At 44.5% G+C, this 17,556-nt stretch overlaps 1 protein-coding gene across 1 annotated transcript in view; it reads left to right on the top strand.

Moving 5' to 3' along the window:
• Positions 1-17,556, top strand: part of MFGE8 (milk fat globule EGF and factor V/VIII domain containing) — a 112,058-nt gene that overhangs the window by 74,444 nt on the left and 20,058 nt on the right. The window contains exons 6-8 of the mRNA XM_077469793.1: positions 2,809-2,964; positions 7,360-7,504; positions 16,278-16,480. Of these exons, the coding sequence (XP_077325919.1) occupies positions 2,809-2,964; positions 7,360-7,504; positions 16,278-16,480 (504 nt within the window). The remainder of the gene's footprint in view (positions 1-2,808; positions 2,965-7,359; positions 7,505-16,277; positions 16,481-17,556) is intronic.

The following is a 17,556-nucleotide window of genomic DNA, read 5'->3' as shown; positions in this document are numbered from 1 at the left end:
CAAAGTTTTAATCATTTACAGATACTCAAAAAAGAGTTCAGTTCTAGTGGCGTACAGGGTCTCCTACTAGTTTCGCGGAACACCCGCTTCTTCAGGAGGATATTTATATTGTAAACAATAAAAAGACCATTATACAATCAACCAAGTAATATATAGAAAAATCGAAACATCATTTGAAAAGTAGGTATACATCATCACATAAGGGAAATAAGGAGATCAACTCACCCAAGATTAAAAAAACAGAGCTTTGAAAAATAACTGGAAACGCAGGAAACGGAGCCCTATATATTCCCCCTACGGCGGATATTCTTTCTAAGTCCGCCGGACTTTTGGAAAGAAAAAGTTAGCCGGAGCCCACACACAGGCGGATTGTCCGACAGACTCTGTTCTGAATAGTCCCATCGTGTGTACGCGGCATTAGTGAACAAGCTCAAGTTAGAAACTGATTGGCTCCCATGTACAGCTGTACCAGATTTTGCCCTCTCCAGTTTTAGCAAACCAAACTCTGTGTGTCTGGGCTCTATGGCCACAGACTGTATATCCCTTTTTGATGTTTGTTTTGAAACCGCTTCGATCCTGATATTCTAATCTGGTCATACATGGATGAAATGCCATCTGGTTACTGAAGAACCGGGTAAAATTTGAGTGTTGGGTGTCACTGTCGGCATCCTTCCATCGGAAAATCCAAGGAGCCGACTCCTGCCAATGTTCAGGTATCCCGACAACCCACAGGTGGAGAGTGTTAGGCTCGGTTCACACCTATGCATTTTTTGGTACTTTTTGCAGAAATGCTCTACAGTTCATTTAACATGGTTTCCTATGGGACACATTCACATCTATGCTTTTTTCAGCCACTGCATTTTTGGGGATAAAAAAAGCATAAAAAAAGCAAATCACTGCAAAATCTAATTGTGCAAAAAGCACTGCAGAAACTATCAAAGGCAAACTTCATAGGTGTGAACCGAGAATACAATAGCTGCCAGGAGAGGTTTGTCAATAATACGTGCTGTTTAACATTGGGGTGGGGGTGTGGTGTGTGACAAGTGATTCCATTTGTTGATCATTTTTTCAGTTAAGATAAAAAAAAAAGGAAGAAAACGCATTCATTTTAAACCCTTTTGAACTCTTCATATCGGTCAGTTGTGTTTCATTTGCATTCTTGGCTGCTGTTTTCACACTGCTCCAGTGCAAAAATATGGTAAAAACACATAATACATTCATTTCAATCCTATGGAACTCTTCACACCAGTCAGTTGCGTTTTAAACATTCTGCGTGCTGCATTTTTGGTGCATGTTGGGGCCCTTTCACACTGATTGGTTTTTCAGTTAAAAAAGTGGAAGATTATGTATTTTTACTGCCTATTTGCAACAGAGCAGTGTGGAAGCAGCCAAAAATGCAACTGACCGGTATGAATAGTGATGCATTTTTATTGCTTTTTCTTTTTCTTACGCTTTTATTTATTTATTTTTTTAAACTGAAAAACTGATCAGTGTGAAAAGGCCCTTAACTGCTTCAGGACCGCCCACCTCACTTATGCTGTGATAGGGCGGCTGCACTGCACTGGATCGCATACATGTGATTTTGTATTTCCGGGTAAGGGTGCGCCTTTCACTGCAGCACAAGCTGATCAGTTGGGCCCGTCCAATGATTTATGGCCAGAGCCCAATAATCGGCTGAGCCAATGAGCGAAGAGAGCCTGGTGTAGGTAAACACATGGCTTTCCACTGTCCACAGCGATGTGCAATCTTTATATTTATATTTATTTTTTTCTCCCTGCAAAGTAAAAGTAAAATCCAGCGCATTGCTTAGTAATACTCACAGATTACACATTGTTGGGCACACATTTAACCCCTTGATCGCCCCATATGTTAACCCCTTCCCAGCCAGTGTCATTATTACATTTAGTGTATGTGGTTTTTGTTCAGAAATTACATTAATTTTAAACCAGAATGTTAAAAACAAGTGACGTTTTCAAACAAAATTCTTTCATTCAGCGAATGTAAAAAGATTTTTTGTATGAATGTTCTTTGTAATTTAATTTTATTATTTCTTTATAATTTTGTATTTTGTATAGCAGTTTTTTTTGATTGTATGAATATTCTTGTCTGAAAATTGATCTGTGTGGACAGCATAAGGATCAGTACACACCTATGCAGTTTGCTTTTCATCTGTTTTTGCGGTGTGTTTTGATTTTTGCGCATGTGATTTTGATGCGATTTTCATTTTTTTTTTTGGCCAATTTGTTGGGCAGATAACACAAATTGCTGCAAAAACGCATTACATGCTTTTCTTCAGCTTCTCCATTGAAGTCTATTGAACCAAAAAAAATGTTTTGTGTTGAAAAAAGTCCCTGACCCTCTCCAAATACACAGCAGCTGAAAAAAGCATAGATGTTAAAGTGTCCCATAGGAAACCATGTTAAATAAACTGTAGTGTGCTTCTGCAAAAAGCATCAAAAATACACATAGGTGTAATCCAGGCCTAAGACGTTTAGTAACATAATCGGGGTAAAAAAACTAAAATTAGGCCTTTACAGTACAAAAAGAGCAAATAATCACTACTGTAAGGGGTTATTTTTATTTTTTTTACCTGTGGAACAGTGAAAGTAATATTTACAGTAGCGATTATTTGCTCTTTTTGTACTATAAAGGGATAATTTTAGTTGTGTGTTTTTTTTTTTTTTTTTTTTTTACCCATCATGTTACTCGCCTATTAATCGATTTATTTCATAATCAGTTAGTTGTTGATTAATCGATTAGTTGTTTCGGCCCTACGTGCGACACTGTAATGTCTTCTTTTCTATGCAGGTGAATCTGTTGAGGCAACTGCAAGTGTCTGGAATCATCACCCAGGGAGCCAGCCGGATGGGAAAGGCCGAGTACATGAAAGAATTTAAAGTGGAGTACAGTGTTGATGGACAGGATTTCACGTTCTACAAGAGTGTGGGTCAGGATAAAGTGCAGGTAGGAGATGAGAGGAGCTTTGACTGGTGTATTTCTAATGATCTGAAAATGAAAGTGAAGTGTATATATTCATGATTTGGAATCTTCATCTGAAGCTGATAATGGGCGCAGCTGAAATAACCTTAGGACACAGCATGTGCACATTTGCAAACAATCTGCAATTTAATTGTCCTTTCCTAAAACACAGGCGCCCTTTAGGCCCCATGTACACGGGACATTGTTACAACCTCTCCTGAATAGTTGAACTTGACAGATAGTAACTGACGTTTAACAACGTCAGTTTTGCAACGTTTATATGTCACGCTTGTGTGTTAGAAGCTTTTTTTTTTTTTTCCCAAATAGTCAAAAATTAAAAATGCCTGTAAACAAAATGCGGCTAAATGCGAGTTAGTTACCACATTGACACGCATTTACAAGCTGTTACAGGCATTTGGCATTTCAAATGCATTTAGAAAAAATGCTTCTAAACTCAACTGCCTAGAAATGTCCCTGTGTACATGGACAGATAAGATAACATAGAGGAGAGTTCAGGGGCAGCTGGAAAAAAATGCCCAACTGCTCCTAAACGTCCGTTTACCAGCAGCAGTGTACATAAAGCCTTCATAATTATGGGGCGTTTTAATTTTTCTCTTTCATTTTAGACTACTTTCACACTGAAGTGTTTTTCAGGTGCTAAAGGGCTAAAAATAGCGCCTGAAAAAAACGCCTCCCCTGCAGTCCCAGTGTGAGTGTGCGAGGGTTTTCACACTGGAGCGGTGCGCTTGCAGGATGTTTAGAAAAGGTCCTGCAAGCAGCATCTTTCGGGCGGTACGAAAGTGGTGTATACACGCCACTTCTGCCTTTGACATCAATGGCCACTGCCTGAAAAGCGATTCGGCAGGGGTGCTTTGCGGGTGCCATTAACCATTTATTTGGCCGCTAGAGGGGTTAAAAGTGCACCACTAGTGGCCGAAAATCACCACTATTGCAGCAATAAAACATTGCTAAAGTTAGCGGCACTTTACCACTAATGGTGTTTTCATTTTTCCTGCTTTTTTTTTTTTCAATTAATTTTTCCCTATACGCTGCCTGGACAGGTCTCTGTACACAGCTATTCAGACTGTCGTATCCTAATCACTAGCTTTGGAGGCTGTACCCAGACCCCTTCAACTGGACAATTGCGGGGCTAGTCTGCAAGGTGTCTTTAGGGCACGAGGCTCAGCATTCTAGTGCTTTCCAGTCTTTGCCGTGCATGGCCTCTGGCGTGACTCAATCTGAGGACTCGCTTTGTGAGTAGGCCATATGGGCTGAACACGGGCTACCTCATTATTATGATCATTGGGTAACCTTAATAGCCCTATTTCCCTATTTTTAACCCGTTTACCGGAAAAAAAGGTTAAAGGAGAAGTACAGCCTAATCTTTTTTGGCTGTATTTCTCCAATGGAACCCATTTTCAGCAGACAGAGGGCTGAAGTCCACTGTCTGCTGACATCCACAGAGCTGGTCCAGGCTCGGGCAAGATAGCGACCATATGGCTGGACCAACACCCTCCTCAGCCTCGCAGCTATCCGCTGATATCCTGAGCCAGCCGCTCCCACCCCCTCCACGGCCCAGCGCTCCAGTGAGCGAAGGGGGGGGGAGCAGAAATCCTATGACTGACAGTCAACAGTTCTCTCCTCAGGGAATGGGGAGAACCGGTGGATACGCTGTTTGATCGCTCCGTTCTCAGCCTTAGAGCCGGCGGGGGACAGATGCAGCATTGGATCGATGCTCCATCCAGCTAGGCAAGTATGATTCTGCAAAAAATATTCCAGATTCCCGTACTTCTCTTTTAGTACTGAAGGACTGAGCAATGACAAACTTAGTTAGGGGGGAGTGTTGCACGCCTTTGTTTCTGCCATTCAGGATTTGGTAACACCTTCCTGCTGCTCCCTATTGTAAGTAACACGGGGAGTTTCTTTGGTTGGCCTTTGCTGTCTGCTTATAGTGACCTAGTCCACTCTGGCCATCCAAATATCTTTTGATCCCAGCAGCCAGTTAGTGAGTACCCAAAGCACCCTTAGCTACATTGTCTCTGCCTTGCAAGGCAACATCCCAGACACATGGGTAGCGGTCTTGCTGTGACGGGTCCCTCCATTTTACAATCCACTAACTGCTCCAGTGCTGCCTACTGTGCACCCACTCAAGGATCTGACAGCCTGGAATGTTGTCCTCTGCTTGACTTCTCGGAGTCTTCTTTGGCTTTGTCAGGAGAGCCCCCTCCTCCGTTCTCTTCCAGGAAGATTCAATACCATTCTGCAGGATTCCATGGGAAAATTGTAAACCTGATTGTGGACTCTGACTACAGAAGTATCTTCACACCTTCCCCTGAGACTTCTCCCACAGAGGCTTTTGTCTGGTGAAGAATCTCTGAAATCCTTAACAGATGAAAATGTCCTTGAGGCGTCTTGGATGCCATTATTCCCGGGCATTGAGAGCGTTCTGCTACCTGTCTAAGATCCTTTAGAGGCCCCAAAGCCCCGTACCCACAGGCCAAATAACAAGCGAACATTTGGCCCATGTGTATGGCAGCCGGTCCGTCGGAGGTCGGCTGAATGTCTGGCTTCTGTCGAAGGAGCATGACCAAAAAAGGTCAGCCGATTAGCACTCTCAACCGCTGACCAATGGGTTCTGGTGGGGGTGGCCGCCCCCCTGTCAGAACACAATAGTTCAGCGGTGAACATTGGATAGTTAGTACAGGAGCTGCTTCCAGACTTTAGTTTTTTTTTTTATTCTGCCTGCTGGGTTAAATGGAAAAAAAAAACTCAGGTTTTACTAGGCTTAAGACTACCAAGACCTTGCCGATGCACCCATTAGTCCCAGATGTCTCTTATTGGGGCCGGGGTACTCCTGGAAAGCTGTTTTATGCACCAAAGAGTTTGATAGCCCGATACTTATTGAGGAGTCTTTTACTAAGAAGTGGGCTGTTCCTTCTCTGGATCCGGCAGTATCCATCTTAATAAAGCACCCTCACCATAGAGGTGCACCTGTTTTAAGAATCCCATTGATAAATGTTTGGCATGAGTCTTTTGGAGACTCCTATCACCAGTTGGAAGCTTTTGCAATGACACGTTAGTAGATATCGCCCATTCTTTTATCCTGCATGAGTCTTCTGTCAGTGAATATGTGGAGGACTCTTTGGTTGCCTTTTGTTGTGCATGCCCTTCACAGGTCTGTTCAGCCTTCAACACTCATCAAGGATGTCACTGAGGGTAAGAGTTTTAATTTGCCTCAGCAGAAGAAGCCTAGACCGCAGGCAGGAAAGATTTCCTCCCTCATTGGTGTCAATGGATGGAATAGTGTCCCATCATTGGCATCAGTGTTAGGGATCGTGCCCCCTCATTGGTGTCAGTGAGGAATAGTGCCCCCTCATTGGTGTCGGTGGTAGGAATTGTGCCCCCTGATTGCTGTCGGTGGGAGGAATAGTGCCCCCTCATTGGTGTCGGTGGGAGGAATAGTGCCCCCTCATTGGTGTCGGTGGGAGGAATAGTGCCCCCTCATTGGTGTCGGTGGGAGGAATAGTGCCCCCTCATTGGTGTCGGTGGGAGGAATAGTGCCCCCTCATTGGTGTCGGTGGGAGGAATAGTGCCCCCTCATTGGTGTCGGTGGGAGGAATAGTGCCCCCTCATTGGTGTCGGTGGGAGGAATAGTGCCCCCTCATTGTTGTCGGTGGGAGGAATAGTGCCCCCTCATTGGTGTCGGTGGGAGGAATAGTGCCCCCTCGCTGGTGTCGTCGGGAGGAATTGTGCCCCCTCGCTGGTGTCGTCGGGAGGAATTGTGCCCCCTCGCTGGTGTCGGTGGGAGGAATTGTGCCCCCTCGCTGGTGTCGGTGGGAGGAATTGTGCCCCCTCGCTGGTGTCGGTGGGAGGAATTGTGCCCCCTCGCTGGTGTCGGTGGGAGGAATTGTGCCCCCTCTCTGGTGTCGGTGGGAGGAATTGTGCCCCCTCTCTGGTGTCGGTGGGAGGAATTGTGCCCCCTCGCTGGTGTCGGTGGGAGGAATTGTGCCCCGTCGCTGGTGTCGGTGGGAGGAATTGTGCCCCCTCGCTGGTGTCGGTGGGAAGAATAGTGCACCCTCGGTGTCGGTGAAGTGAATATTGCCCCATCGTTGGTGTCAGTGGGAGTTTCAGTCCGTTCCAGTGACAAGGGTCAAATTTAAAGAGGGTGAGCTTACCTAGAAGGAGCACAGGGAACATAAAATAAGAGGTTCTAATGCCTCTTGGCCAAACAAAAAAAATAATAATTTGGCCTTTTAGATACAGTTTAGGTCATTTTTCAGTGTCTTTTATCTTTTGGCAGCAGCTGTATGTTCTGATCTGTCTTTGTGTTTTAAACTGAATAGCACTACAGACTGACTAAAATACTATTTTTCCTTCCAGATTTTCCATGGAAATAGAGACAATGAGGGTCGAAAAGCCAATATCTTCAGTCCTCCCATCACTGCCCAGTATATTCGTGTGTACCCCATGGCTTGTCACAGAGCTTGCACTCTACGGTTTGAGCTCTTTGGCTGTGAAATGAGTGGTAATATATTTCATTTTCGGTTCGTCTTTATAAGATTTCTTGCTTTGCAATAATTTGCTACCACAGAACACTTCCATGGCAATGCTCATATGGTATAACATCAGTCTAATCCCCAGAACACCTTGTAGCAGTCGCAGGGCTGTGCCCAGGCTCATGTCCTTTTGCTTTAACGTGTTATTAGCAATTTTATTATTTCTTTGAAACGTGGAAAAGTATACACGCTAGGTTTTTATCTGCTTAAAGTGTTACTAAACCTACAACCGTAAAATCAGTCTATATATGCAGCATGCTTCTTATACTCACTGTGGAACCTAAGGGTTAATCCCCTACATTGTGTAAAAAGGCTGTTTGGTCCTGTTTTCTCTTATCCTCCCCTTCTTCCACAGTCCCCAATCCATCTCCTGATAGAACAGAGCATTAAGGGACAAGCTGCACATGCTCAGTTTGGTGTGTATTGCTAGAGAGTTTTTTTTGTTTTTAGGAGGGTGCATGTGATCATCACAGGGCCAATTGGCACCATCTAGACAGAGGGTCAGGGGTCCTGCAGCCTCATAGAACAGTCAGAGGGGAATGAAAATTTATAGATATAGGGAATGCCGGGTACTGGGTTTAGTAACACTTTAAATGTGGGTGAATACATTTTTTTTTTTTATATGGTGAAGAATAAAAATGTAAAATATATATATATTTTTATTTTTTCAGTCACGTAAATATGAAATATTAAAAGAATATTAAAGGAAAGAGTCAGCGCTCTTTCCCAGTTAATGGGATTTTTATTGAGGTGATATGTCTGTTACAGAGGTGAGCACCCAAAACAGCAGTTTATTAAAAGGGTATAAATGTATTAAGTAGTATCAAAGCTAAAATAACAAAAACAAGAAGCAGCCAAAATGCATAGTTTGGACCGTAAATTGTAAGTATATGAAATCAGATCAGGTATGTAGATGTGCAGAAGTAGCCAACATGTTTTTCGCAAAGCTCTTCATCAGGGCATTGTATATTTCTATGATTTCATCTGGTCCTTTTTCAGTAGATAATTCAGTAAAACTTCAAAGTACACCCATCCTGATGCACGCCAACTGGGGCTCAATACCGATGGAAGCCAGAGCCAAACGGGTATAGCCAGTGGGAAAACTGGATTGTGGTTTATTGCCGAGATCGTGTGTGATAAACAGTCTGGCACATAAAGTCATACACCTGGAGATTTGCCCCAGTATCCTGATCCCAGCAATAACATGGCGCACAAGACGCTGATGACATGTTGGCATCTTGTCCTCGGCGTCTTGTGTGCTATGTTATTGCTGGGATCGTGACATTGAGGCAAATCTCCAGGTGCATGACCAGAGGAAAGCGTAGATATATACAGTGCCCTGATGAAGCTCTTTGCCAAACATGTTGGCTACTTCTGCACATCTACGTACCTCATCTGATTTCAAATACTTACAATTTATGGTCCAAACTATGTATTTTGGCTGCTTGTTGTTATTTTAGCTTTGATACTACTTAAAGTGGTTGTATACCCAAATTTTTTACTTTTACCTACAGGAAAGCCTATAATAAGGCTTACCTGTAGGTAAAAAAAAATATCTCCTAAACCTGTACGGTTTAGGAGATATCCCCCTCGGTATGCGCCGCTGACTGCAGCGGCGCATGCACACAAGGGGATTCTCGGCCTGAAAATCCGGCAGTGGCCGGCCGGCCGGAATGAAATCTCCCGCGCGCATGCGTGGGAGTGACGATATCACGGCTCCGGCCACTCACAGCGCCGGAGCCGCGATACCCGGAAGAAACGCAGAGGGAGCATGTCAGCTCCCTCGGCGTGGATCGGGCCAGATGTCGGGGCCTCGTTCTAAGGTAAGTATTTCATAATGAGCTAGTATGCGGTGCATACTAGCTCATTATGCATTTTGCTTTGCAGGTTTAAAAAATAAAAATAAAAAATTGCGGGTTTACTACCGCTTTAATTTATACCTTTTTCATAAACTGCTGTTTTGGGTGCTCACCTCTGTAACAGACATATCATCTCCATAAAAATCCCATTAACTGGGAAATAGCTCTGTCTCTTTCCTTTTCTAGTCATTTAGTCAAGCCCAGGGATTGTGAGAACTTTGTCTGTTTCCGGAAATCGGCCAACAACCATTCTCATATAAATATGAGATATTGCATTTTACTTGGAAAACCTTAGTCCATACTTTGTTACTTCGGCAGTTTAGACAGGAGCCAGTTATTCTACCAGCATGTCTTTGGAGTGTGGGAGGAAACCTAGACCAGCACAGGGAGGACATGCAGACTCCATGCAGGTAGTGTCCTGGTTGGGATTTGAGGACCACAGTGCTGCAAGCCTGGAGTGCTAACCATTACTACACTGTGCTTGCATTATGATTTTACTATTACCCCAATGTCCTACCTGCCATACTTCAGCTTTAAAGGGGCTGTAAAGTCTCCAGGTTTTTCACCTTTATGCATTAAGGTGAAAAACCTACTGTGTTGCAGCTTTCTTACCTGAACCCATCCGTTCCAGCGATGTGCATGAGCCCAGCTACTCCAGCTGATGACTCTGTCCTTATTGGATAGATTTATAGCATCACTCCTGTTAATCAAATTCAGTGACACGCACGAGCGTGGGGGCTGGGGGTTTGGGTTCCTGTTTGTGTGTGTGTGTGTGTGTGTCAATGGACACAGCAGCGGGACTCGGGAGCGTGCTCGCACGGGTGCCCCCAGACAAAGAGGCTCTCTGCGAGGGCACCCAATGAGGAGGAGGCTCATTGGGTGCCCTCTGTGCAATACCCTGGCACAGAGCAGGTAAGTATAACATGTTTGTTATTTAAAAATAAATAAAAATAACCTTTTACAATCACTTTAAATTGGTATATCTTGTTGGTAAGGTCCTCAGCTATTTGCTGTTTTATTTATCTGCCCAATATTTTTGGAAGGATAACATGGGGAGGGGGGGGGGGGGGGGGGCTAGAACAATTTTATTATTTTTCCCACATATGGCTACTTTTATTTCTTTTTAAATAACCAAAAGGGAGAAATAGAGGTTGATTTACGTAAAGTGGAGTCCCAGTCCCCCAATTTTTATATTTTTATATATATATATATATATATATATATATTTTTGTAAATACAGCGCCGTAATTGTGTTCAGTGCCAGTGCAAAATTTAGATACTGTCCTTAATGTCCTCCTTTTCGTTTTTATGTTTAAATCTTTTAAAACTGACCAGATCTCGCAAGCAGGCAGGTTCCACCTATACTGTGGGCATCTGACGGCCTCTTGTCAAAATTTCCGGGATTCGGCGCAGCTGGCTACCCAGCATGCAGCTCCCAATCTCGCTCTTGTGCAGTAATGCCACTGCATGGCGCTCATTCTTCCTGACAGATTGCCATGGTGTCTTTGGCAAAATTCAACCCCCCCCCCCCCCCCCCTTGCTATAGTAACCTGTCAGGAAGGGGACATTGCGGAAGAAGGAAATAAACATAAGATTTAATCGCTAGCCGATTCCCGCCAGCTCCTGGGATAGATGGCCGTGATATCCATCCTTGTGGAGTCCTTGCGAATTGCCTAGTGACTGAATTGCCTAGGCGGCCGCAGCTGGAGGTGCTGCAGAAGATAAATGAAAAAAAAAAGATATTTACAAATTAAAAAATAAAATTAAAAAAATTGCCATTTATTATAGCATTCAGGGTGGGAATGACAGCAATTGGACTTTAAAAAAAAAACAGGTGGAACTTCGCTTTAAAGGTAAATAGACTGTGCAGTTACCCCAAAATGTAGTAAATGAGGTGAAGCTCTGTTGTCTTCCATCATCCAATCATGTGCAAGCCAAATTCAGTTTTTTGTGGGTGTTTTTTTTTTATTTATTTTATTTTTTTTTTTCTGTCCTTGCATGTAGTTGGGTATTTATTGTAAAGTGAAGCTTCACCCCATTTACTAAGATCTGGAGTAACTGCATTTGCAAAATGCACCATTTGCCTTTAGTAAATCAACCCCATAGACTCTGCATGTGTGAGCTGTCTGCCCATATAAATGCAGTAAAGAGCATCTGCCTCCCTCATTGACTACTTCATTTTAAAGTGTTCTTTCAATAGAATGTGTATCTTTTTTTTTTTTTTCCACAATCTGTTAAATGTATTTGAAACTGAACACTGACAATGATTCCGCAACATGAAACCTGAGACTTTGCTTTTGATGTTCTCTTGTTGTTATTTCTTGCATCAGTGTCTCCATCTAATGGCACAGAGTGTAATTGCACGGCACTATTCGTTAATCAGAAGCATATGCACGGGGTAGTGATCCAGCTGGCAGAGTCAGTGTGATGATCTGTTATGTGGAATAGAACTTTTATATTGAGAAATCACACACTGCTATGTTTACTAAACAATAAAATGATTCAAAGAGGCGGAGGTTTACTTATGCATTTTAATTGGATGTAATTAAAATGTATTATGAGGCTTAAAAAATATTAAAGCCAAAGTTTAGTTAAACTTTATCAGCACAAGGGACAGTATTTACATTGAATGAGAAGAATCCCTTGTGCTGGTGAGAGCTCTCTCCCCCTACCCCTGCGGCTTTAATCTTCAGGTGCTGAGGGGGTTAATATGAGCCACTGGACCTGTCACAGGCACTTGTCTTCTCAAGAGTGCCGACTATGCCTGTCCTGTCTGCCCCCCCCCCCCCTCCATTCATAGAAGCTGTACTTTAGCTTTCAGCATTAAAGTTAAAGCGGAACTTCACCCAAAAGAGGACATACCACTCTTCCTCCTCCTTCCCTCTACTCTGCCATATTTACAATATTTAGAGGGAGGCAGGTGGTACTTCGGATGTTTGGCTCCCTGCACACAATTTTCTGGCACATGTTACTGGTCCCAGAAGGTTGCAGGGCATTCACAGGGTGAAGCCGCTTCTCTTCCTCTCCCTCGGCTTTCAGCTGCTTTATTGAAATCTATACAGGGAGATCGGTGCTTGTAACTTCCCTCACCGCCACACCGATCACCCCTGACTGTCCCCCGCATCCTCCTCCATGCTCCTTCGGTCGCCCTCTGTGCTCCTTCGGTCGCCCTTCGTGTCCTCTGTGCTCCTCCGGTCCCCCTTCGTGTCCTGTGCTCCTCCGGTCCCCCTTCGTGTCCTCTGTGCTCCTCCGGTCCCCCTTCGTGTCCTCTGTGCTCCTCCGGTCCCCCTTCGTGTCCTCTGTGCTCCTTCGGTCGCCCTTCGTGTCCTCTGTGCTCCTCCGGTCCCCCTTCGTGTCCTGTGCTCCTCCGGTCCCCCTTCGTGTCCTCTGTGCTCCTCCGGTCCCCCTTCGTGTCCTCTGTGCTCCTCCGGTCCCCCTTCGTGTCCTCTGTGCTCCTCCGGTCCCCCTTCGTGTCCTCTGTGCTCCTCCGGTCCCCCTTCGTGTCCTCTGTGCTCCTCCGGTCCCCCTTCGTGTCCTCTGTGCTCCTCCGGTCCCCCTCTGTCCCTCCCCCGGTTGCCCCCCCCCCCCCCCCGTCCCGGATCTGTAAGGATAGATAGCGGGGGAAGGAGCCAGTTAATATGCATTTTACCAGTGTCTTCCTCTTCTGAATGCACTGATCACTGACTGTCCATTCATAACTGAGCATCTGTGTTTACGATGTCTGTTTATGAATGGAGAGGAGCCTCTGTCTTCTGTCCATTCATTTTCAGTGCAGCTGAGGTTGCCGAGAAAGGGACTGGGGAATTTGTGTTCTCAGTCCCTTTCTCTGTCTCAAAGGGGAGATGTTAGAGGTCTGTTTAGAACCCTGATATCTCACCAACCCCCCCCCCCCCCAACAGGGCTGATAAAAAAAAGTAGTAGTGATAATAATAAAAAAAAAAATTTAATATTTAAAAGGTAAAATTGTAAAAAAAGAAAGCATTGTAAAACTTACATTATGTGAAAATCAAAAGACAAGGAGTGTTCAAACATTTCCTAAATTTTCTTTTAAGTGCATTTTTAACCTTCGATGTACTGTGTAGTGTTCAGACCAGAAGTCTTCTTTAAACTACAACTAAAGGCAAAACCTCCATCTGTCCTGTTTACCGTTATCATTGAAGTAAAAGAAAATCACAAGTTTTGAGTTGTCCCCAGAAACGTAATAGAGGGGAAATCTTCCAATGGGGACACTAGTTCTGGTGACCTGGGGGGGGGGGTACCCAAGAGATTCCCCTAATTTGCAAGGATTTCCCCTCCCTCCCCCAATGGAACACAGAGGCAAAAAAAGAAACTTGCTTACCCCCCCCTCTCTCTATGCAAAATGATAAAAAAAAGTTTTGCCTTTTTAGTTCTACTTTATTTACCAAAGATTTAGTGAATAATCTAGTTGCCAATCTTGCCTATATTCTAGTTGCAGGCGTTCTGCCAGCTCCCCTGTGCCGCTAGACCAGCCTCCGCAGTTCTCTTTTCCACTCCACTTCAGCAGGAAAAGGTCCTCTGGCATTGTTGAGACTGACGCAGGGCCCATAGGCTTACATTGGACATAAGGACACGGGGAAAAGTCCACTGCCAAAGCATAGGGAATCGTTTTTTACAGGGAGGGGGGGGGGGGGGCAGCGGAGGGTTAGTTCAGTAGACCTGCTGTTCTCACCCCCTGGACATAAACAGGCAGTTAAGCCTTGCAGTGCAGGTGCAGCCTCACTGCGTAAGAGGACTTTTACTTTGCTCGGAGTTGGGTTTTAAACTTATTTTGTACACTTTTTGGATGTGTGTATCAAAGTCTAGGCTAACAAATTACTTTGAATGTTTTCTCTTATTTATGGCTAGGTTCACACCTGTGCGTGGGCACAAGAACCCATTCATTTGAATAGGCTGCTGTGCCCCACGACATGCAGAAAAGTCCCTGCATTTTTTTTTTAAATCGCAGCCCGCATGGGAACTGAGGCTCCCAGTACAGGTGTGATTTCCAGTGCGGGCAGCGTGCCAATAGGATTAACCACTTCAGCCCCGGAAGGATTTACCCACTTCCTGACCATGCCATTTTATGCAATACGGCACTGCTTTGCCTTAACTGACAAAATTTGTGTCCTTTTTTTTTCCCACAAGTAAAGCTTTCTTTTGGTGGTATTTGATCGCATCTGCGGTTTTTATTTTTTGCGCTATAAACAAAAAAGCAACAATTTTGAAAAAAAAAAAAAAAACACAATATTTTTTACTTTTGCGATAATAAATATCCAAAAAAAATATAATTTCTTCATCAGTTTTTAGGCCAGTATGTATTCTACATATTTTTGTTAAAAAAAAAATCACAATAAGTGTATATTGATTGGTTTGCGCAAAACTTGTAGCATCTACAAAACAGGGGATATATTTATGGCTTTTTTTTTTTTTTTTTTTGTGGGACTGCGACATTGCAGCGGACAGATCGGACACTTCACATTTTTTGGACCATTGACCTTTATACAGCTATCTGTGCTATAAATAGCCACTGATTACTGTATAAATGTCACTGGCAGGGAAGGGGTTAACACTGGGGCAATCAAGGGGTTAAATGTGTGTCCTAGGGAAGCGCTTCTAACTGTGGGGGGATGGGACTGCCAGGAAGTACAGAGTGATCGCTGTTCCTGATTACTAGGAACAGTAGATCTCTACTTCCCTGACAGAATGGGGAACTGCCTGTTTACATGAGGAGTGCTCGCTGGTCACTGTCTGAAATCACGGACGCCGGCATCGCGCGCGAATCCCCCTATAACTTTTAAAGCGACCGAAGTGCACCTACGGCGGTTGGCCTAGCCGTGCCAATCTGTCGCAGTATGATTGTGCCTAGTTGGCAAGTAGTTAATGGCACTCGCCCCCGGGTCCCGCATTTCTCTGTGTGGTTGTGGCTGCCGGTATTTGCGCGGGTCCTGCAGCGGCACAGATGTGAACCTAGCCTTAAGGGTTAGTCCATCTTCAGGCCCAATACACTTGGTGTTTAGCAATGGTACATGAGGCTCCAGTGCTGAGATGCGGGTAGCAGGCACAGGTGCACCTTCCACAGGGGAGAGGCTGACTGCTGCTGTGGATGGACAGAGCTGGATGGTGCTCCAAGTCCTACTAACCTTTAGGTCTGTATGTGTCCAACAAACAAATACCCGGAACAGTCTGCATATTCCGGACATTTGTTCATGGCTACGTATTGCCCTAAACATAAGTACTGCTAGGTGCTCCATCCAGTCGAAGCAACTGTCAGCCTCTCCCCTGTGCCTGCTTCCCACACCTTAATGCCAGAGCCACTTGTGCTGCCATTAGAATGCATGGGGCCTTGATATAGCTGGAGAGAGTGAGCTGGCCCAGCACCTGGCTTCCCACGTGTTCTGGGTATTCCAAAAGCAAGCTGTTGCAACTCAAAAATCAAGCAGGGAGAGTAATCTCTCATAATGACCACATCCGGTGTGCAGTCTCAGGAACACGAGCACGGAGATCTCACAAATCATGTACCGGAAAGATATCAAAGTGGTATAACACTAAAATCTACCAAAAAAATGAAATGTAAGTTTTGGATGGGCTGACCCTTCTATTGGAATCATTGAACACCAGATACAGCGGCATTATCTTCTCCTGGCAGTTGTTGTAGATAGGCATGCCCCTATTGGCTCCAGCTTTTCTAAATGCCGACATACTCCCAGCTGTTGTAGTTGTATAGTTAGCGCTGTGCTGCTTTTTTTTTTTTTGTTAGAGGCAGCTTTGTTTTTAACATGTATGTTTTTTTTTTTTTTTACTTGCTTTTGCACTGTCACACCTGCATTGAGCTTGTAACGCTGAGCACCCTCTTCCCATCCTTTTGTGAACCGTTGTGTTACAGTGTATTTCAACACGGTAGGTTGCTCTGAACCACTTGGGATGAAATCCTTCCTGATCCCTGATAAGCAAATCACTGCATCCAGCGTGTTCAAGACCTGGGGCATCGATGCACTTACCTGGCACCCGCACTACGCCCGCCTGGATAAGATGGGGAAGAGCAATGCCTGGACCGCCAAGGAGAGTAGCCAGTCAGAGTGGTTGCAGGTAGGTGATGAATATCACTCAGTTGTACCATGAAAGGTGGTGTTTTTGTAATACACCGTTTTCATTAATCTCCATGTTTCTTGTCAACAAGGTATCAAAGTCACCATATAAAATTTTATTAAAAAAATAACAAAATGGAACGGGTACTTTTAAAGTGTTAGTAAACCCAGTAATATGAAAATAGTTTATCTGCCCCCCCTCCCACAGTGCCCACAGCTTATAAATCTTCTTTTTACATTAAAATACTGCCACCATATACCTTTTTGGATAATCTGTAAACCACGGTTACATCCTAAACTGGAGTTTCTCCAGTGCTGAGAGTTCAGGAAGGAGGAGATATCCACTGCAGCCTGTATACACGCCCACATGTGTGGTGTTAATATCATGTGATCTGGCTAGTTCTGAGAACAAGTAAATGTTCTCTCCAGCATAAAAGACACAACTGAGCGTGTGCAGGTTGTCTACTCTGTCTGTGTTAGCTGGCCTTCCCCAGATAGACAGTGCAGAGGGGAAGGATATGTGCATACAGAATCAAACAGACTTTTTACACAGTGCAGTATAACAAGCATGCTATGCTGCATGTACAGACTGATTTTACTGTTGTGGGTTTAGTAACACTTTAAAGCGGTGTTCGGCCCAAAAAAAAAAATTAATACCCAGCAGCTACACATACTGTATCTGCTGGCTTTTAACAATGGGACACTTACCTGTCCTGGAGTCCAGCAATGCCGACACCGCAGCTGATGTAACCATCAGCTGTTTGGTGCTGCTGCCGCCATTACAGGTAAGGGAACCCGACAGTGTAGCCTTATGGATTCACGCCGGGAACCCTACTGTGCATGAGCGAGGCCCCGCTCCTCTCTCCGTCTGGCCCGGCGTTGCGGAGAGGAGGAGGAGGGAGCCCCGGGGTCATGTCACAGGCCGCGGCCCGGACTCCCGGAATTGGGAATAGGATACCTGTCAGACAAAAAAATCACTGAATTCCCCCATCAACACAGACAGTGATCCTTACCGGCTGCTATAGCCATGGGCAGTGATTGCGTGCAAAAAAAATCCAACATGTTAGTTATACATAA

This window comes from Lithobates pipiens, unplaced genomic scaffold (assembly GCF_037356315.1).
Source record: "Lithobates pipiens isolate NorthernLeopardFrog02 unplaced genomic scaffold, aLitPip1_a1.2 Scaffold_8, whole genome shotgun sequence".
Classification (NCBI taxonomy): Eukaryota; Metazoa; Chordata; class Amphibia; order Anura; family Ranidae; genus Lithobates; species Lithobates pipiens.
The sequence above is the reverse complement of the archived record's forward strand: the minus strand, read 5'-3'. Positions and strand labels throughout refer to the sequence as shown.